We start from the raw sequence: 13,304 nt of genomic DNA, 5'->3' as shown, positions 1-13,304 counted from the left end.
AATTACATTAGAAATTACTTTTATTTTTTTAAAATTGGTATTATTATTTACCTTATATTTCTTTTTGAGGTTCTCCCACTTTTTTGAAGCTTGCTGGGCTGTAACTTCCCCTTCCAAGCCATTTTCTTTTATGAATTTCCTGAAGTAATACAGATATATTTATATAAACACGTTTTATTACTGACATATTATATTCATTCATTCATTCATTTTCTGCCGCTGCTCCCTTTCGGGGTCGCGGGTAACATATTATAGCTTAGACAAATAATATAATTTACTCCCAATGTGTTTTGGCGCTGTATTTTGATTTCAAAAAACTTTTCTTCTTTTTTAACCTCTAAACCAGGGGTCCTGAAATACAAATCTTGAAGGTCCACATTTGCTTTTTATATACAAGCATGGGTCCGGACTTCAGCGCCCTGTGAGAGGGGGGGGGGGGCGATACCGAGGACTGCCGAGCAGTGCGGTGCGACGGAGTGCGCTGGACACGCACAGAGCGGCGCGGTGCAGAACGGTGCTCACACGGAACATGGAGCGTTTAAAGAAAGATTTTTTTTCTTTTTTTTTTTTCCATACATTTGCCCTGGGGCAGCAGCGAGGTGTGCTAATTGAGGAACCCGGCTCTAAACTGAATCAGCAGTCGGGTTTCATCGGGGGTCCCTGTGTCTAACATATTACGTTAAAAACATGATAAAGGATGACGTTAATTCAGTGATTAGTGCTCTTCATAAGTTACAAATTTACGATTGGAAACGGTGCTGCGCAGCGCTAAAACGTTAATCCATGACTGGGACACTGTCACGCTAGTTTATCTATAAATTCAGTGAGGCAAATACACTTTTTATAGCTTTTTAAATAGTATACAGAAAGCAATCTTACATTTGTGTGACTCCGTGGTGGGCGCCATGTTGTTTTTTTCTGGCCAATGTGAAACTCCGCCTACCCCTATAGAGAATAGGGAGCATCGATGCAGACTTCGCTGAAAGGGGTGAAATAGCCCTTCCCCTTACCCCTACCTCTATTCAAAAAGGAGAATTGGGATTGCCCTTAAGCCTCGTGAACGCGCATATCATAGGGGTAGGGGTAAGGGGTAGAATTGGGATTGGCCCTTAGTCGTTCTGGCGAACGTCGGTTATCAACAGTTCCAGTGAGTGTATACTTTTAAAGTCTTTTGTGAGTCTTACTTTAACAACTGCTGTAATCAGCATGTGTTCACACAGACCTCCGCCGTCATTCGTTAACACGAGAACCAGTTAATCCATAACACGAGCTGGCGATCGCTTGTATTCTGCTATGGAGCTCTTTATGCAACTCGCTGTTGCGCGATTTGGTTCCATCTCGCCTCTCCAATGTTTTTTCTGTCAAGGTTTTAGATTAAAAAGGTGTTTTTCTGCTGGTTTTTTGACTGTGCTGCTTCCCGTTTACTAGCACGTTCACGTCACTACATATGAGGGAACGCATTGGCGGAACAAATACTCCCCCATTTAATCCGCTCCACCACACGCTGCATCTCTCATTCCGCTTGTACTTTCTTCTTCGTTTCTTCATGTTTGGACCTGCTTGTTCTTCTTCTTCTGTGGTAATGGTGGTTGCCGGCAGCTTTTAGGCTCATTACCACCACCTAAGGTTGGAATCAGGACTCTTTTTTTTTTTGTTTTTTTTTTTAACTCAGTCTTGTATTCGTCTTGTGATTGTGTGTACTGACCCGTGACCCCCATACCGTGACGGTACGGGACGAATACAAATACCGTTACACTCCTACTACCGATGCCAACCAACTGTCGCCTAGTCTCACGCGCCCAGGCCGACCTCTCCAACACCTCCGCGGCGGCTGAGCCAAAGAGCTATCCGGGCTCCACCGCCAATCCCCGGAGAGCCCAACGAGAGGCCTCCGACAAGGGGGACTGCGCCAGCCACACCTGGTGTCGCGCCAAAACCAGCAACGACATCGTCCGACCCAGGTCCCGCGTAATGAGGGCAAAGGCCTGCAGCGCAGCATCAGAGAAGCTAACCGCGGCAACATCAGCGAGGCCTCCCTGCAGGGAGGCCAAGAGCGCAAGCATCAGGTGGGCCAGGGAATTACCCCTCCGCCCAGCACGCGCACCCGCACTGTAGGCCCGTGTAAGGAGGTCGTCCGTGATCCGGCACTGAGGACGGGGGCACCGCACCTCAGACCGGAGGGACTCCTCCGCCGACACTGAGAGCCGCCATGGCCGGCTCAACATCGGGCATCCGCCCTAAGCCGGCCGCCGCCGCGTTGTGCATGGCCGCCAAGGGTCGACCATCCGCAGACACTCTGGAGGGGGCGGTACTATCCTTCCAGCAGGAGTGTAGTTCACTCACAAAGTTCTCAGAGGGAGGGACCACGAACGCAGAGGGAGGGCGCTTGCGTCTGAAGAAGGCGCTCACTGCGGCAGGCTGGGTCGGTGGTGGAATCTGCAGCTGAAGACGCTCCAGAGCCGCCTGCAGAATAGACTGCATGGAGTCATCCCCCGCCTCGCCCGTGGAACACTGAGACAACCGGGCAGACTCCTGACCCGAAACCACAGAGCCCTGGTCACCGCCCACCTCACAAAGATGTGAGGCGGACGCCGCCAAGGACATCACGTCCTCCTCGGGGGGGACGCAGTCTGCATGGATAGCGTCCCTGCCCCCTCTGCAGGTGAGGCAGGCGCAAGCTCATCTCCTCCAGCTCCCGGTGCAGCTGAGCCACCTCCGTGGCGAGCTCCTGCTCGAACTTCGGTCCTTTCCCAGTGGTCGGGTCCCCGTTGAGGTCTCCCCGTGACGTTTAGACCTCCGTGGTTGAGGGGTAGGGAGCGGCCCTGGCGAGGAGGACTCCTGGCTTCCTCCGGCCACCACAGACACCTGTGCCAGACGAACAGCTCGCTGGGCATAAGGCATGAAGCTGCAGTTCATACAGGGGTGGTCCGAGAGCGCCTCCCTGAGGTGAACAGGGCCAAGGCACCGCGGACAAAAGTCATCATCCGCCTGCAGGGGGACCCCACAGGCCACACAATGGTGGGAGCCGTCCATCACCAGGCACTCGGCGTGTCCTCCACCTGAAGCCAAACCAGACTACGCTGGGTTGTGGGAAGAGGGCGTACGCCGCCTGCACTACCCACCGTGAACACCAGGCACGCAGCACACAAACTCCCAGCCAGAGGGGGGAACAGCCACCAGGCCGCCCCACTCGGTTTTGCCGCGGCGCAGCTCGAGCGCACGTGGCGGGTCCAAAACAACAGTGCAGCAGCTGAGGGAAGGGGGCAGACGCCGCCTGCACGGCCACACACAGACACACAGTTACAGTTCTATATCACATATAGTTGCTCAATTAATGGATTTTTAATGTTGATTATGATTTTGACTCTCATGATAGAGATAAACACAACTATTTGGTGTTTCTGTTCTGAGATGATCAACTCAACCACTACGCCCCACCCCCAGCTCTGCTACGCCCTGCCCCCAGTCCTGCCATGCCCCACCCCCAACCCCCCCTACACCCCGCCCCCATCCCTGCCATGCACCACCCCCAACCCCTGCTACACCCCGCCCCCAACCCTGCCATGCCCCACTCCCAATCCCTACCACGTCCCACCCCAACCCCCGCTTCACCCCGCCCCCAGCCCTGCTATGCCCCACCCCCAACCCCTGCCACGGCCTGCCCACAACCCCAAGGTTCAAAGGAGTGTCTGAACCTCAGCTGAAGACCAGGTTCTCTACACAGCACCGCTTGTTTACACCACCGTTCACAACTGTCCTCCCTGCTGTGGAAACGCAACACAGTTGCCCATCAGTACCATTTTGAGCCGTCTAGTACCGGCCCAACTGCGCAGTGGAACTGTTAGCATAGTGCAGTAAGCATTGGTGTTATTGGGGACGAAGTGTTAACGGGAATCATGATGTTTGTTCTCCACCAGGGAGGAGGGGCAAGAGAGTGAAGAGGGACCAGCTGAGCCCCCGCCCCTCGCCAAAGACAGAGACCGGTCCCAGAGCAAGACCAAGAAAGGCCGCAAGGAGCGACGGCATGCCGACCGGGAGGCGGAGCCAGCAGCACCTGCTTCACCTCCACCGCCTCTACCAACAGCCAGGCAGCCAGCACAGATGGGGGCGGAGCCACAAAGCTTGGAGGAGGAGGTTAGTTGTGGTGGGGGGCAAAGGTTAGCAGGGGAGCAGAGGTTAGCGGGGGAGGGTCCTTTACATTGACAAACAGCAGAACGTCCCGGCTGATGTTCTTGACGGGGCCCCTCCTGTGCCCTGCACTTCTCACAGGCATCAGAACCGGTGCCGGGCCCCTCAGATGCTGGGTCGGAGTCTGCAGGATCTCCCAGGCAACGTCGCTCCATCATCCGTGACCGCGGACCGCTGTACGACGACCCAACGCTGCCTGAAGGATGGACACGCAAACTGAAGCAGCGCAAGTCCGGGCGATCCGCGGGGAAGTTCGATGTCTACCTGATCAAGTAATCCTGACACACCTGACCGTTGACAGTGTTGACAGTCCATGAAGTGACGGCGTTGAAGCACACACCTGTTCTACTGTCTTCTTCTCATTCAGCTCGGAGGGAAAGGCATTTCGTTCCAAAGTGGAACTTATTGCCTACTTTCAAAAGGTCGGTGACACGACCACAGACCCCAATGACTTCGATTTCACTGTCACTGGACGGGGAAGCCCCTCCCGTCGGGAGAAACGCCCGCCCAAGAAACCAAAGGTGGTAAAGCCATCAGGGCGGGGTCGTGGTCGTCCAAAAGGTACACAGGAAGGGGTGTCCAAACGTACCTGGACTCTGTTCTTTTTGTGTGTAAAGTTTGCGTCTGTTTGTATTTCTTTGTTTTTGAGCAGGCAGTGGGAAGATGCGACAAGCTACAGAGGGCGTTGCCATGAAGCGAGTGGTCGAGAAGACCCCGGGCAAACTGCTCGTCAAGATGCCTTTTGGCAAGGGAGAGTCCTCCAGTGGCCCCACCTCCACCACCTCAAAGGTGTGCCTGTTTATCTGAGTGGGGGGAGGGGTTCTCTCAGCCCCAGACGGACTTTCACTCAACAACTTTACCAGTTTCCATCATCAACAGTTTGTTTTTGATTTGAAAAGATGCTGCAAAGTGCAGTTAAAAACTCAGGTCGCCTCTTCCTCCAAAGACGGAACTACCATCTGTCCAGCTTGTTCCTGCAGGGTCCAATGGCAGGACTCCCATCATGGGATCAGGATTGGTCTTTAGCTTCCAGAATCTTTGAACGTACATTATAGAAGGTTCCTGGATGTGAAATTCAGATTTTGGCCCAGACGGTATGGATGCCTGTTTGGTCGTCTCTTAAGAGTCACGTCTTTGTGCTAAATAGTTGACTCTGTGTGGCGGTCCGGTGTGCTCCAGGAACTCTTGAACCAGCTGAAGGCTGCTTGTTTCTCTTAGAGGAGGGAGCCCAACAGGAATTAGTCTTTTTTAACAACTCGTCTTACACAAGGATCCCATAAAAGAAAAATTGCAGAGGTTGTAAAATATTTTTGGACAGGCCCATTCGCCTTGTTGTCCTATGTGGTCTCCACATGTCAGAGTGGCTCAGTGATGACCTGTGGTTGACTGGATTTTATATTCTGAAGTTCATGGTGAGGTGAAGGTAGAGAAAATCCAAACAAGGGTCAATAATTCTTGCTAACGGGGTTTTCTTTCCTGTGATAATCTCCTTGCAGGTGGCGTCTCCTGCTTCGCCGCCGAAGGCCCGTCCTGGTCGAAAACGGAAGTCAGAGCAGGAACTTCCGCCCCCGCCACAAACCGCCCCCAAGAAGCGGGGCAGGAAACCGGCTTCGGCCTCAGCAGCGTCTCCTGCTGCTGCAGTTCCCGCCTCTTCTGCGTCAGCCTCCAGTAGCTCTGCGGCTGGGAGTTATGCTGCGGCCGCCATCTTGGCCGCTGAGGCCAAACGGAAGGCGGCCAGGGAGTCTTCCACCAAACCTGTCGTCCAGGAAACGGCTCTGCCAATCAAAAAGCGTAAAACCAGAGAGACCGTGGAGGAGAGGGAGAGCGTTCAGACTCCAGCAGCTCCAACACCCGAGACTGGAAGGAGGGCGGCCACAGAGGAGGTGGAGGAGGAGGGGACTGTGACCTCTGACCCTCAGCCTGCCCCTTCTGGTCAGAGCCAGTCACAACCGCAGAGCCAACCGTCTGCTTCGGATGATGGCCAGTCGCACGGACACAAACCCCATAAAGGACGGAAGCACAAAGAGAAGTCCGGAGCAGCAGCAGGAGAAGGCGAAGAGCATGGGGGTGATAAGGGCGGAGAACATGGGGGTGAAAGGGGCGGAGAACATGGGGGTGATAAGGGCGGAGAGCATGGGGGTGAAAGGGGCGGAGAGGCAGCAGGGGGTGGGAGGAGCGGCGGTAGCAGCAGCAGTAGCATTAGCTCATCCAAAAGCCACAAAAGGAAGGAGCGGCCGCCTCATAAGCACCACCACCACCACCACCACCACCACCACCACCACCACCATCGCCATCAACAGGCCTCTGCTTCCACGTTAGAACAGGCTCCGCCTCCTGTTCCAGTGCCGTCTCCTCCCCCTCCCCCTCCCCCTCCAGTGGTCTCCTCTGCACAGTCCAGAAGTGAAGCTGAACCTCAGACTGGTCCTCAGCCCGTCCCCCAACAGTCACAGCCCCTCCAGCAAGCCTCTCCCAGACCACAGTCTAGGTCTGCATCTCACTCTGGAACTGAATCTCAGCACCCCGCCCCCCAACCGCGTCACCAGACCCCCTCTCAGACCCAGCTTCCTAGTCAATCCCAAACGCAGAGTCAGCACTCGGCATCACAGTCCCCTCCCGCCAAACATACTGTTCCGCAAACACAGCTAGCTCCGCCCCACGCCCCCGGACAGCCCGCCCAGCACCGAGCCCAGCACCAGGCCCAGCATGCTCCAGCTCACTCACACGTGCCTCAGCCCCCGTCCAGCCGGCCCCAACATCACCCCCCCCCAACACGGCATCCACACCCACCCGCCCAGCCCCCTGCAGCACTCCAACCTCACGGTCAGCCACGAAGTCTGTCTCAGTCCCAGTCTCCGCTGCAGCCTCCACACCAACACCAGACCCGGGCCCCAGCTCGCCAGTCCCCGTCCAGATCCTCACCCCAACCTCAGCCCCACTCACAGCCGAGAGGTACTGCCCAAGGGCAGGCTCACTCCCAGTCCAGAACCCCAACCCAAAGCCAGCTCCAAACCCAATCCAGAACACCAACCCAGAGTGAGCCTCAACCCCAATCCAGAACACCAACCCAGAGTCAGCCTCAACCCCAATCCAGAACACCAACCCAGAGTCAGCCTCAACCCCAATCCAGAACCTCAACCCAAAACCAACCCCAACCCAGAACCCCAACCCAAAGTCAGCCCCAGCCCCAATCCAGAACCCCAACCCAAAGTCAGCCCCAGCCCCAATCCAGAACCCCAACCCAAAGCCAGCCCCAGCCCCAATCCAGAACCTCAACCCAAAGCCAGCCCCAACCCCAATTCAGAACCCCAACCCAAAGCCAGCCTCAACCCCAACCCAGAACCCCAACCCAAAGCCAGCCTCAACCCCAACCCAGAACCCCAACCCAAAGCCAATCTCAAATTCAGTCCAGAACCCCAACCCAAAGTCAGTCTCAACCCCAACCCAGAACCCCAGCCCAAACTCCGCCTCAGCCACAGTCGCGCAACGCAGGACAGCCCCAGCTTCATCTCCAGTCTCGAACCCCCGTCCAACCCCTCGCTCCACCCCAGTCTCGGAACCCAGCCCAAGCGCACCCACAGCCCCATTCTAGGACCCTAGCTCAGCCTCAGCCACGGTCCCAAAGTCCGGTCCAACCTCAACCTCTGCTGCTACCAAGACATCAAGTGCAGCCTCAGACACGGCACTTACCGCAACAAGATGTTCAGACTCAGTATAGACCACAGCCCAAGCAGTCTGACCCCCAGCCAAGGTCGCCTCCGTCCCAGTCCCAGCCTCAGTCCCAGTCCCAGTCCCAGTCCCAAGCACAGCCACACTTTCAGCGGATTCAGACGCAGTCCCACTCTCAGCTGCCCAGGCCACATGTCCAGCACCTCTCCTCCCACCGACCATCTTCCAGCCTGTCCAGGACCAACCTCCTGCCGGCTCAGCAGAACCAGACTGAACAGCCCCAGGATCTGAGCACTCCGCGGCCCGGCCGAGGGGGCCCGCTCCCAAACCGGGACCTCAGCACAGAAGGCATCAGGGCCGAGGGCAGAGGGGAGGCGGCCTCGTCTTCGGCAAGTCGAGAAGTTTCAGGCGGGGACAGAGGCTCGAACAGCAACTCGAGGCCCCCCAGCTCCGTACCTCCCGGACCTCCCGGAGGAGGGGCCGGAGCCGGGACCGGGACCGGGGCCAGGCTCCGGGCAGAGCCGGAGGCGGCGGGTGATGGCAGAGAGCTCAGAGACATCGTCCCCCAGTCTGCTGTCCCCTGTCCCAGCCGGGAGGAGACCGTAGAGTCACGGACTGCCGTCAGCGAGAGGGTCAGCTGATGGACGGGACGGACTGGCTGGTAGCCTTATGGACCGGGTCGGCACCGGGGGGGCCAGATGGTTTTACACCGCTTTCAGACAGAAGCTTCTGAATCTGTCTGGAGACTCTGTAAAGGGACGACCCTGAGGATGACCCCGAGGACGACCCCGAGGACGACCCCTGGCGCTGAGGGTCGGTCGCAGAAGGAATAGTGTCTTTTTTTTTTAGGAAAACAAGCGAAAAGGAGAAAACGATTAAAAAAAAGTGTGAGTGTGTATATAATCAAACGGCAGCTGTGTCCCGCTGGTCTCCGTGGGAAGGAGGCAGGAGTTCCGAACTCAAGTCGACGCGTAACGACATTACTCTGAACAAAACGTTGCTTCCGGAATATAACCAGTTTTTCTCCTTCATTTTGTATTTTACTAGTTTATTGTTTGGTCTCTGTTCTCCAGCTTTAAATATGACTTGGTGGCAGCCGCTCACTCGCTCGCCGCCGGTGGGACGTCCTGTTCTCCGGCCTGGAGGTCCTGAGGGCGAGGAGCGGCAGGCGGAGAGCCGGGTGGTCCGGAATGTTCTCCATCCTCTTCCTCACGGCGTCCCGCCCCCAGTGGACAGTCCTCTCAATATTTATACGGACATCCTGATTTCCAGCAGCCTTGAGTCCGGCCGAGTCATTTTGAGTCTAGTTTTAAATATCTGAACGACAAGAGGACTTCCTGCTTCCTGTTAGAACCACGGAACCGCTCACCTGGCAAGAGAACCGCCTCCTCAGCTCCTGGCGGAACAGTAAGGCGTTCTCCCAGGATTCTTCCACACTGGTCTTCATTCATTCGTTGTTTTGTTTTTGTTTTGTTGTGGTAGTCTTTTGTTTTTCAGTGGAAGCACTTCCTGTCCAGCCGAACCACTTCGCCTGTAGCTTCATTTGAGTTTTAGTCTTAAAGACGGAGTGGAGCTGGACTCATTCTCACTGTCTTCATGTTGAATGTCTGGAACAGTCTGCACTCCTACAGTTGATACAGTCGGCCGCCTGCATGTCGCTCGGACACTCCGCTGGCCTCCGCCCATGGCGGCGTGGCGGGTGGAGCCGGGGTCCGGTTCGGCTTCGCGCCGGCGTGGAGAACCTGCAGGACCGGCGTGAAGCCGCGAGACCGTCCTGAGAGACTCCAGGAGTCTTCGGGGAGATGACGAGGTGAACCGGTTCCAAAGTGTTTCCAACACTTGGCCCCGCCTCCGTCGGGTGGTGGTCCGGCGCTGGGGGTCCGGCGCTGGGGGTCCACTGCCCTCCAGCCCGGGTTTCGGATCTAGAAGCGTCCGCAGTTTGCGTTTCCACTCGCGTCGTAACCACAACCGCTCGGCATGAATTTCATCTTGGGGAAGATTTTGAAATTCACCAGGGGCCAAATCTGGTTGCGGGGGGGTCCGCCGGCCGTGTCGGCCCGGTCCGGTACTCAGTTGTGCAAAATGCGCCTCGTGTTCAAAACCGGCACCAGGATGTTCCGATCAGCAGTCCTGGTTCCTGTTTAGAACAAGCGACCAGCAGGCCGACATGTCAGCGGTCTGGAAGCTCAGCTCCATGATCCAGACCTGGATTATCCAGTCCCTCCGTGATACGGTCCTGGATTATCCAGTACCTTGGTGGGTGGCCCAGACCTGGATTATCCGGTACCTCGGGAATCTGGACCTGGGTTATCTGGTACCTCGGTAATCCAGATCTGGATTATCTAGTACTTTGGTGGATGATCCGGATCTGGATTATCCCGTTCCAGGTTTTATTCTGGAGGTGTTATCAGTGCTGTGAAATCCTGGTTTGCTCCAGGACCAGTCTTTAGAGACACGCAGGATGGCGGATGAAAAGAAAAACTGACGGAGGTGAAGAAGATACGTTTTCTTGATTCTTTTTTCTATTCTGTTTTCACAACGTAGCAATAAGAGCGTCGGATCGGACTCGATGGAAATGTGAAGCTCGGGTTTATCGGGGGCCAAGCGGTCTGATCGGGACTTGAACGTGCAAATCTAGCAAACAGTGCAACGATCTGACCGAGAACCGAGTGGGTCCCGACTGAGATCCCGTCCTCAGTGCTGAGCGCTTGTCTTCTCCAGGATGAAGTTCATGATGAAGGGAACGTCCGACGCCCCGAAAGATCCGGAACCCTCTCAGATAGTCCGTCGACATGCTGAGGAGAGCGGTGGTCCGGGGAGCCGGCGTGGCACAGGTTTCAGAGAACCCTCAGCCAGAGGAGGATCCCGGGTTCCTCTCGGACCTCCTGACCGCTCAGCCGAACGCTCCGGCTGTTCGACAGTTTGTTTCCATGACAACAGGCGGAGCCGCGGCAAACCCAAGTTTTTAAAAACGCTGCGACTCCAGAGAGGTGAGGGAAATGGATTCTGCTCATGAGCACTGCGGTGGCAGTGAACCGTTGTGCTCATGAGCAGGGAGGAAGGCAGCAGCTCGCCGGTCGCAGCACACCTCCAGTTTGGTCTTTCCCCCCGCCGGGTTCCCTGCTGGGGTTATTTCAGTGGAGGAGGAACGGTGTGGAACCCCGGTTCCAGCAGACCGGTGAGCTGGAGGACCAGGACCGTCTCGGCGGACTGGAGGAGGTTTGACAGGAACTGGAATCTTTCAGACGGCTGCAGGTGTTCGGACTGAACGTGTCCCGGTCCTTCTGCTGGACGGGTCCTTGAAGCGTCTTCCCCGTGGAACCCGCCGTTCCTCTGCCCGACTCGACCTTTAGGGCGCTCACGTTCCAGGTCCCAGACTTCAGGGTTTCTCTGATCAGACTCCCCCGAGGCAGGAAGGTCTTCACGCCCGACCGAAGCGGAACCGGAACGCCACGCCGGATGGGAGCGGAACCGGGACGCCATGCCGGCGGCAGCTCCTCAGAACAAAGCAGTGTACCCCATGTTCAGAGCCATGCTGCACCTGAATTGAGGAACTCGTAAAGAACTGTGTTGGCCCTGAACCTGAACCTGAACCAGGTCAGTCTCATTTCAGTGGACCTCAGTCTGAAGTGGAACAGAACAGAAGGCCCGTCCGGGTTCTGTGTATGACCTACAACATCCACCAGAGGGCACAGCTGAGATGTGACGTGCCGGTCACTGACGGAAAAGAAACTTCAAGTGAAAATGCAACACTTTTGAAAACTTATGTAAACAGACGAAAACTACATTTTCTGGAAACTGTCAGGCTGAAGGTGGAAGCGTTGGTCCTGGTCCTGGTCCTGGTCCATGTTCTCCAGGACTTGGTGGTCTTAGAGATGACAGTCACCTCATTAACGGTTGATATTGGTCTCCTGTCCATGTGGAGTCTGTGTTCTCAGGGTTCTCCAACGTTTCCATCGTTTCCAGAACATGTTGCCATGGAAACGAGGCGGTGGAGAGAAGAAGAAGAGCTGGACGGTTAGTGAGGCTGAGGTGGAGAACTCCACCCAGGTGGATGAGGCTGCTCCGCGCCTCAGGGTGTGGCAGGAAGTGACACGGGAAGCCTCAAGCCCACGCCTGGGCAGAGCTTCATGCGCTGGGCGGAGCTTCACATGATGGGTGGAGCTTCACATGATGGGCGGAGCGTCACACGATGGGTGGAGCTTCACTCGCTGAGCGCTGACGTAGCTGGGCGGATCGTACTGGAGATCAGTTCCCAGTTGGGTACCCCGGGCAGTCTGGGCCCCGGTGCTGGTCTTGCTGGAACCTGGAGGTTTACTAACCTCACCTGGAGCAAAGCACCTGTTTTTATTTCAGTGAGAACAGGAGAGGAGTGATTGGTCCAGAGACCCTGAACCCCTGAACCAGGAGGCCCAATGAGGCGGTGCTGCCCCCTGCTGCTCAGACACAAGAACAGCTGTCACCATGTTACTGCTCTCATCTCCATGGAGACGAAGAGGAGGAGCTGAGCCGGGAGCCTCCACCAGGACCTCCACCAGACCTCCATCAGACCTCCACCAGGACCTCCATCAGACCTCCACCAGGACCTCCACCAGGACCTCCACCAGACCTCCATCAGACCTCCACCAGGACCTCCATCAGGCCTCCACCAGGACCTCCACCCACAGACCCGGGTTCCCTGACGCGGGGCTGGAAGCATTGGTGTGGGAGGAGGAGGGAACAGAGAACGTCCTGTTTGATTCGTTCTGATTTGAAGTTCTGGACAGAACCTGATCTGAGAACTGCCGCCTGTTCTCCAGTTTCTGGTTTTCTGCACTCTGCACCCAGTTCTGGACCCGGTTCTCTAGGCTGGACTCAGAGGTTCAGGTCTGGTTCTCAGCAGCATCCAGTGAAAATGTGGAACTCTTGTTGTGTTTTGGGTGTTTGAAACAAACAGTCCGTCTCCATGGAAACGGGCCAAAACAGAAACAGTCTGTCTCCATGGAAACGGGCCAAAACACAACAATCTGACCAAACACTCCTGTGCCTGGTCCCGGTCCTAGTCCTGAGCCTCCTCTTGTTCCAACTTATGGTTCTGGTGCCAGTCCCGGTCTTCTTCCCGGTCCTAGTCCCAGTCCTGGTCCTGGTCCTGGTCCTGTGCTCTCAGGACACACGCCTCATGGCTCAACATGCTACCTCTGTCATTGTCAGTGTTTCTGTTGTTGCCGTGGAAACAGGAAACTTTTCGAAACAGAAATTCAAAAGCGTTGTGTTTTCACTGGACTGGTTGTGATGGAAACAAGACCTAAATGTCAAGTCCTCATTGGCTGGGCCACGAGCAAGAGTGTCACTTGCTCCTCCTGCTGCATCTGTCTTCCTGATCCTCATGCTTCACCTGGTGGTTCACCTGGTGGTGGTTCACCTGGTGGTTCACCTGGTGGTTCACCTGGTGGTGGTTCACCTGGTGGTTC

At 56.0% G+C, this 13,304-nt stretch overlaps 2 protein-coding genes across 4 annotated transcripts in view; both read left to right on the top strand.

Annotated features, from left to right (window-relative positions):
* Positions 1-13,304, top strand: part of LOC115408444 (natural resistance-associated macrophage protein 2-like) — a 918,259-nt gene that overhangs the window by 166,789 nt on the left and 738,166 nt on the right. The gene's annotated exons all lie outside the window — the stretch shown is intronic.
* mecp2 (methyl CpG binding protein 2) overlaps positions 1-13,304 on the top strand; it is a 19,549-nt gene extending 6,245 nt beyond the window's left edge. The window contains exons 2-7 of one of the 2 annotated variants that reach the window (XR_003933771.1): positions 3,918-4,134; positions 4,270-4,460; positions 4,556-4,749; positions 4,841-4,977; positions 5,685-8,667; positions 8,928-13,304. Coding sequence is in view for 1 of the 2 variants with exons in the window: in XM_030119203.1 (XP_029975063.1) it covers positions 3,918-4,134; positions 4,270-4,460; positions 4,556-4,749; positions 4,841-4,977; positions 5,685-8,495 (3,550 nt within the window). In the remaining variant the exon portion in view is untranslated. Of the gene's footprint in view, positions 1-3,917; positions 4,135-4,269; positions 4,461-4,555; positions 4,750-4,840; positions 4,978-5,684 lie in introns of both variants that reach the window. The other variant, XM_030119203.1, reaches the window with a different exon arrangement.

The sequence above is a fragment of the Salarias fasciatus genome, chromosome 20, assembly GCF_902148845.1.
Source record: "Salarias fasciatus chromosome 20, fSalaFa1.1, whole genome shotgun sequence".
NCBI classification, from domain to species: domain Eukaryota; kingdom Metazoa; phylum Chordata; class Actinopteri; order Blenniiformes; family Blenniidae; genus Salarias; species Salarias fasciatus.
This window is presented reverse-complemented; position numbering and strand designations above follow the sequence as displayed.